The following is an 8,540-nucleotide window of genomic DNA, read 5'->3' as shown; positions in this document are numbered from 1 at the left end:
AGTTCTTGCCTCCTGTTGTCATTCCCTGTGTTTTGGCCTGTTGTTTAAGTTTCTTGTGTTTCCCTGTGCTTCACCTGTGTTGTAAGCTCTTTAAGTTAATAAACCTTTTTGCACCCCATCCCCCTGTGTTGGCTGCATTTTGGGTCCAGCCTTACTCGCATAGTGACAGATCATGACAAAACCTGTTTCTGATGGGGCTTCATGAGGGAGGAGGGGAAAACATCTGAACAATCACCTGAAGAAGAAGATTGTGAGTGTGACATGACTGATTCAAAGTTCAAGTGGGCATAATTAGCACTATCAGATACACATAATGGAACTAGCAGGCAATTCTGAGTCCTAGTTGAGTAGGATTAGTACTGATAAAATGAAACTAACCATGACAGACTTCATGGCCTCACACAGCTTTTCTCATAATAGCTATCACCTGGCGGGGCCGTCTGTCTGCCTGTCTGTCTGTCTGTCTGTCTGTCTGTCTGTCTGTCTGTCTCCGCCTCCTTAAGCACTGCCAGCTGAGTCTTTCCTTAACTTTCAGTTACTCTGACTTGCTCTTTTGTAACCAGACATCATGACAACCAGGGGTTTAATGCAACAGTATACCTAAGATTTCTAAATCTGTGATGCTTTATTTATCCATGAACTTTGATGCCCACATTTGCCAGCAGCTTATGATAACTTTCATTTCTCTTCATCTTGTAAAGCTGTGCTTGAGAAGATTAAAATGCCAACATGACATTGTAGTAGATGAAGAGTGTCCGTACTTTAAGGGCAGTTAACCTGTGCAGATATATTTAGGATGGACTAACAATGGCCTCATTGTGTATCACAACACTTATTGCACAGCTATGTGCCAAATGCATGAAACATTTATGACCATCTGCTGAAACAAGGTGCAGTAACACTGCGAGGTAACCAAATGCTGCAAGCACAACAAGCCTGAATAGATTTCTGTTCAATCTTTTACTCAATTAAATTAAATTACATTAAACTGTATTGCCAAATTCCTCTGAAATGTGTTTTGCGTCACAACTCAACTCAACTCTGTTTCACATATAGTACTAAAATGAGACTGAAGCTGAAGTGATATTTGAAATATTTCCAACATGAGTTGAGTGTGCTATGTTTGTCTGCTGTCGTTCTGGTACAAACTGGTTCGACTTATAATAATTATAGTATATGGTATAATTATAAATCACCAGAATAGCATAGCAGTTTATATTTGCAGGGTGATTTGAGTTGTGAAATGATCACTTACTCTGATACAACACACCTGAGTCTAAGCATTGAATAGTGAAGAAAAGTCATGTAATAATCACCATATAACCACAGCTAAAGAGGAATATGAAATACACTAGTCATCTGAATGTCATTAATATTTAATACTATATCATAAGAATGGGATTCACAGCGGAAATTGCCCAATGTGGCTGAGATGGAATAAAGTGTTGAAAACCAAAATAGTGAAATGACTGGTGAGGAAGTCACAATATGAACATATCTGAGATGAATCACCTCAACTGTGTAGGCCCCGTGAAAAGCTTTTTTCTGCAGAAGAGCGGACTATTAACAACAAATGAAGAAGTGCAGCAGAAGCACTGGACTGATTTCACTCTAATGTGCTCACTACTGCTTTTTTATACTTACTGTAAATAGACAGATTTAAAATTTCCATCTTATGCAGTTTGATACTGTGCATGAATGTTATAACCGACAGCAACTACTGTGTAACTGTTTGGCCAGATTCATCTTTGATGGAATGAAGATCATTATCTAAGTGGGACTTGCCTGGTTGAGCAAAGGTTAAGAAATGTGGTGAAGCGGATTTTTATCAGGAACTTTATCTGCATGCAAATCTACGATAACAGAGACTACGGTCAGAGCTAGACGTGGAAGACATTTAACTTGATATGTCACTTGACAAACTAACCATAACTTCTGGCGAGGTCATCCCACACCATAAACTGAGCACATCCTGTGCTCTTTTGGAATGACTGATGTTTAATTGAACTGAATTTACTTACATTTACAATGAATGAGAGAATGGAAAAGAGAGAGAGAGAGACAAACGTACAGAATGAATGAATAAATATATAAATACATGAATAAAAATACCACTAAAAACACGCATAAGAAGAAGACCGAATAAATGGTGTCATTACTCGAATCCGCCACCTGTATTTCCGTAAAAGTCCTATAGTCATGTGGCTTTGCGGTTTTCTTGAAATTCTCCAAATAATAACAGAGTTCAAAAGAAGTGAGAAAGCAAAGGGGCCGTGTGTCAGAGCTCTCAGCTAAGTTTCACTTTCGATTCTGTTTAGGAGAAACTGCCCGGCTAACGCTCAGAGGCGGGGCCAGCAGATAGCTCTATAAATCCTCGAGCAGTGTTTACCATACTACACACACGCAAGAGTATGATTTGACGGGTGGGAAATACAGCCAGCAGGTCAAAAAGTTACCTCCGAGCTGTCAAATTCAGCCCCCTCCCCCCGTGTACCCTGCGCTGCGTCACGGATTACGTGCAGGATATTTACTGGTCTCAGCGAAGAGGTCGCATTTTGGGATTACAGTGAAACGGATCTTTAAAACGCCGCTGTCGTTAGAACAAAACGGTAAGACAATCCAATCTGTTGATTCATGCTGTGCAGTTTGGCGTTTCAAGTCAAAAATGTCTGTTTTTTTTTTTCCTGCGCCCTGTGCAGTTGGAAAATAGGTTGTAGGATAAATAGTTGATCTGTTGTGTAATATGAGTCTGTGAGTGCATGGACTGTGTTTTTGCACCAAAAATGGATTGTGTTAGGTGGTGTCCAGCTGATTCCCGAACAGCAGCTTGGGCTGGATAAGAGTGAAACTTAATGAGCCAACACATGAAAACGGGCTCTATAGTTTATTTATCACAAATATGTTTATATTTTGAATTTCATCCATCTCCTTGACATGTGATTGTGATGCCTGGAAATAAAGATTAAAAAAAAAGTACAACCCACATCATCACCTGTTAATCATTACTTTTTGGGGTGGAATCACGACTTTTCCTCGAATTTAAAGCATTTCTGATCAACTCCTAGAACAAATGTGAGGTAATTCACATTGAACTACGCAGGGAAAAGATTAATTACCACATCCAATGGGTCAGGCTCAGTCAAGGCTCCAGAGGTCATATCAGTTTAGTATTAAAATCATAGAGAAGAATATAGGATTTATAAGTTTGATTACAACCTAATCTTTCAGTCATGATGAAAGATGTCATACGCCTTGGAGGCACAGTAAACTTTATTGTGTGAGTGTGTGTGTCTGCAGACACACTACAGTAATTTGGCTGCCGCTGACATCAGCTGAATTCCAGCCAAACCGCAGATTCCAGTCATATCAAGCAAAGTACCGCTCAATGGAAACTAGAATGAATTTCTAACCTACACTCACAGACATTCTCTGAATTATACACACACATACACACACACACACACACACACACACACACACACACACACACACCGAAGTCTTTCTAATTTTAGAGCTACAGGGCCCTACATGGTCCATTTCTGAGACTTGATTCTTAAAGTTGTGTAACTTCCACTTTCATTTTTCAGACCGTAAAGAGTTTCTTAACTGTAACTATTTACTTTGTTCAAGCTGCTGTGAAAGTGATGCCACTTGTTTTAATATAAATAGATGATGGTATTTAAAGTAATAACCGTTCTTCTTCTTTGTCTCTCTCAGGATGACAGTGTGGTGGTTAGAGATGGGAGAGGGTTTGGGGCCTCTCTCCCCTGTAGGATGGTAGCCGACAGCACAGTGGAAGGCAATGACAAGAACTGCTTGTCAAGCTCATCGTCGTCATCATCTTCTTCATCATCATCATCAACATCATCATCATCCTCATCATCCTCATCGTTCTCCTCATCTTCTTCCTTGTCTTCATCATCTTCCCTGTCCTCATCATCGTCACTCCACGCAGAGTTGGAGCAGCTTCAGCATCGGGCCGCTCCAGAGCCGATCCCGAGACGAGTGCCTGTCCCCTCTGTGTATCTGACCCACTTCCCCACCTTCTCCTGCAAGGAGGACTGCAGGATCATCACAGACACAGCAGCCAAGCTGGAGCGCAGTGGCTTCTACTGGGGACCACTGGGTGTGGAGGACGCTCACCGCATGCTGCGGGACGCTCCGCTGGGCAGCTTCCTCATCCGCGACAGCCGGCAGAAGGACATTTTCTTCACACTGTCCTACCACGCCAAGAGCGGGCCGGTCAGCGTGCGCATCGACTACAAGCGGCAAAAGTTCTCATTGGCGGGCAACGAGCGCTCCTTCCCGACACTCTTCGCCCTGTTGGAGCATTACATCAACTCTCCCAAGAAGAGCCTGAGCATCCCGTACAGGAAATGGGAGCCAACGCTGCAGGAACTGTGCAGGAAGCGCATCATGGAGCTGTGTGGCAGAGGAAGGGTTTCAGAGCTGCCAGTTACCCATGTTGCCCAAGACTTCCTGTTGGAATTCCCTTACAAACTGTGACCAGTTTGCCATGTAAACTTCTGACAGTATTGTTTTTGATTTCAAGAAGGCAGTTTTTACCAAGTAACAGGGAACTGGAGGGGTCAGTAAAGCCGGTCCATCATGTGCTGAAGGTTAAGACTGCATTTCCATTGTTAAATCTCAAATCAGCTCCCTGTTTTGAGCTTAATCTCTGCATGTTGTTTCAAGGAGAGGTGGTTTCCAGTTGGACAGGAATCATGCATAAAATTTCAACATACATTACCTCTAGAGACTCAACTCCCACTTGCACACGGACAGAGCACCTTTTGGTTTTGAGGAAGCATGAAAAGTTGGAAAATGCTGCATTAAGAGAAAACTACAGAAAAAATGGCGCTATACCAGAGAGAGAAGACCTGGCGAGGTCGACTGTGACTGTTATACTGGAAAGTATAGGGTCTTCTGGTGCCAATTTGTGGCCACCAGAGGCCCAAAACTATTTAAAAGTGGATTGTGGAATGACAATAAGAGCATCAACAGAGTGGATTTATAAAAATATTATGGCATGGTGGAGGGTACGATTGAAACCATCACAATCGGTGGTTCCAATGGGATTTATTTTTGTAGCAGGTTTGAATACTCTAATGTTCTTGAAAGTTTACATCACACATGAATGTTTGCCAGCACTGATGGCTCAAAAACCACTTGATATCTTTTAGTGAAATTTGAGTACTCTGAAGTCATGCAGTCTGGTGTGAAGTTGTACTGTATTTTGTGCCATTATATTTGAAATAAACTGTATTTAAATTGACCTTTCTGGATTGGTATTAAGTCACTTTTTAACTGTGGTACTGTTCCCCAAATTGTGTCATGGTAGGAATTTAAAGGGGTGGAGTGAGAGGGAGGTACAAACACACACACCCTCACAATCACACACTTTGTTCAAACTAAGTCACAGACAATAGGACAGACAGACAGAGAGACAGACAGGAAGTCTGACGTGGTAGAGTACAGTATCGTCACCACAGTGATTCATCTGTGTAGGGTAAAGTGACAGGTGGGTGGGGTTACTTTGGTTGTAAATGGACTGTTACGCTTAGAAACACACACACTTACCAGAAACAGGGACAGAGGTGACACATAATGAAGCATGTGATTGTGTCTGTGTAAATGTGTGTGTGTGTAGTACTGTTATCTTAATGAGGACCCAGCACAGATTAAAATTTCCTAAAGAGGAAGTGGGAAATTTTTTGGGTTAGTGGTTAGACAGACATGTTAGATCAAGGTCAGGCTTAGAGTCACACAATTCATTTAATTCTTGATTTATGAATAATAAGCTTTATGTCTGTATAAACTAAAACTAAAACTGGCAGAGTGGAATAAAAGTAATACAAAAAAGCAGGTCAAAGGAATAAAGCAAAATTTACTACACATAAAAGCAAATCTATAAAAAGTGAGGCAGCAGATGAAGAAGAGATTTAAAAGCCTGCGATTGTTCATTATACAGTTAATTATCACCTGTAATGTAAAGTGGTGTAGCATTCATTGTTTAGCGTAGCCTCTCATCTAAAATGAGTATTCAGCCTCTGTGTTATTAGACAGTTTCCCAGCATCTTTTCAAAAATAACACTAGTGTTAAAGTTTGTTTAATCCTTACAAAAACTGGAGTATAAAAGTAACACTTGTGGTTTTATGGATGTTACGCTTAAGCTACGCCAAGCTTAGCTAAAGTCCAGCGCAGACTAAAGTTAGCTAATGTTATTTCTTGACCAGGCACAGTAACTCTGCTGATTTACACTTTCCTTTTTGTACCAATCAAATAAAGGACATTTGTGAGCGTTAGAGGTCTTGGTAATTGAATTGTGTACAGACAGAGCCAGGCCAGCTGTCTCCCCGTTTCCAGTCTTTATTATAAGCTAAGCTAACTGGCTGCTAGCTTCAACCTTATATTTAACTTTAGCACACAGACATGAGAGTGCTATCAATCACTCCATCTAACTCTTGGCAAGTAAGTGAACATGTGCATTTTCTAATTTGTCAAACTGTTCCTTTTCCAGCAAATTTATCCCCACGTTTGTATTAGTAAAAATTAAAATGCTAATAAAAAAGCAAAGATAAAAATTACAACAAATATTTTAGAAGGTACAGAAACTGTAAACTAGATGGTGACAGACAAGATTAGCATAGACCCCGACTATCTTTAGAAGGCTTCACAATTTGGTGTAATTTTGCAGTTTCATGACATTTGTGAGAGTATGTGTCACTTTTTCAGATGGTATTTAGTACACTCTATTATTTCTAATCTGAGGTTGTAACCTGAACTAGCCTCCAACCCCTTCCTCATACCTAACCAAAACTCCAATGCAAAAACCAAAGGCCTTGTGATGTTGTTTGGGGTTTTTTTTTTAAAAACTCTTTTGGGTCTATACAGATGTGCACGCACGCACGCACGCACGCACGCACGCACGCACGCACGCACGCACACACACACACACACACACACACAGCTGAGTCATACTGAATATAATACCCTGAGCTTGATTCAAGTAAAGCCTGACTAGTTTGAGGATATAATGATCTCAGCTTGAGGAAGAGGTTGAGCAGGGGTGGAACACACACACACAAAGATACACCACAGTGGAACATGAGTAGGTGATATAAACACTATGATTGTAATATCTTCGTTTTTATAGGTGTTATCAATCCTTACTTTTTGAAGCTTTACCTAGAAATTGAGTTCTTGTCGGGCTGAATCATACGCTGCAGTTTCATTCACAGCTTCTCAGTTTTTAGGACATTCCAGACTATTTTGAGAAGTGAAAGGTGAAGTGAGGTCTTTTGTGACTGTGTGCGCTTATCAGCTGATTTCTGTGGAATCCTCCATTTGGACTTTTCTGTCCTTTAAACACACACACAAACACACAAACACACAAACACACACACACCCCCTTCTATGTAAGAAATGAATGACTCCTCAAGAGAAAGATAAAAAGTCTGTGGACACAGTGAGAAAGGATGAGATTTGATGTGAAGAGGATGCTGCTTTTGGCATTGTGATCTTGTTTTACTCTTATTCAGTGAATTCAGATGAAATAGGTCCTAACAGCAGTATGTGACTTGATTACTCCTGTGGTGGGGGATATTAGCTTTTCCTCAGACTATTAGCGAATCTGGCAGCCTAACTGGTTGCTGGTGTTGTTAGGGTTCTTGATCAAGACTTTCCTGTGATCAAACACTGGTTCATGAGTGTTTTGTAAACCAATTGTTATTGAGATGTGATGTAGGAGCGTACTTTCCTGAATCCCATCATTAGTCACCAATTTTCTTTCTTTTTACAAACTTCATCAGATTTGATTTCCCACTAATTTTTGCCAGAGGGTTTATCAGAATTTACCATTTGATGATGGCATACTTGCAGGAAATTATGTGGAAATGGTCATCACATAAGAAGAATGGGTTTTGAAACAGACTTGCCACAATGAGTGTGTCTCTTCACCAAACAGCCACAAGACAAAGTATTTTCAGGATATTTATGTAACAACATCACACAATGTTTCTCCTTCAGCAGAGAGCAAGTCAAAGTCCCTTTTTTTTTTGCAGACAACACAGTGATGTGGGAAAAGCTTATTTCTGGTTTCGGACAGTTTTTCTAATAGCTACTAGATCATGGCTCAAAGAATTCCCCAACTACCATTTTAAAACTTTCTGACATCAGCAATATCCCACACACTGTCGAACAATTCTTTTTTTTTTTTAAAGGAATAGTTTGACATTTTGGGAACTATGTTTATGTGCTTTCCTGTAGAGAGTTAGGTTGATCCCACTCCAATATCTGTCTGTTAAATATAACAGGAGGTGTGTGTGTGTGTGTGTGTGTGTGTGTGTGTGGGGGGGGGGGGGGGGGGGGGGGGGGGGGGGGGCTAGCCTAGCTCTGTCAAATGGCAACAAAATCTGCCTACCAGCACCTCTATTTCTTCACCATTATTTAAAATTGTACCTAATTTACAACAACAATTTGCTGTTTTATGGATAGCTGTGTGCTAGATTATTACTTGGTTGCAATCAATTAATTATCC

At 40.7% G+C, this 8,540-nt stretch overlaps 1 protein-coding gene across 1 annotated transcript; it reads left to right on the top strand.

Annotated features, from left to right (window-relative positions):
• Window positions 1–2,336: 2,336 nt before the first annotated feature.
• socs1a (suppressor of cytokine signaling 1a) lies at window positions 2,337–4,641 on the top strand. The gene is made up of 2 exons (XM_056400491.1): window positions 2,337–2,609; window positions 3,718–4,641. Exon 2 carries the CDS (start codon window positions 3,775–3,777, stop codon window positions 4,504–4,506), a length of 732 nt encoding a protein of 243 aa, XP_056256466.1. The 5' UTR covers window positions 2,337–2,609; window positions 3,718–3,774; the 3' UTR covers window positions 4,507–4,641.
• The last annotated feature ends 3,899 nt before the right edge of the window (window positions 4,642–8,540 follow it).

The sequence above is a fragment of the Seriola aureovittata genome, chromosome 17, assembly GCF_021018895.1.
Source record: "Seriola aureovittata isolate HTS-2021-v1 ecotype China chromosome 17, ASM2101889v1, whole genome shotgun sequence".
In the NCBI taxonomy this organism is placed as follows: Eukaryota; Metazoa; Chordata; class Actinopteri; order Carangiformes; family Carangidae; genus Seriola; species Seriola aureovittata.
This window is presented reverse-complemented; position numbering and strand designations above follow the sequence as displayed.

Excerpts from the sequence above, each read along its gene's own strand:
- socs1a (XM_056400491.1), top strand. The coding sequence starts at position 3,775 with ATGGTAGCCGACAGCACAGTGGAAGGCAATGACAAGAACTGCTTGTCA.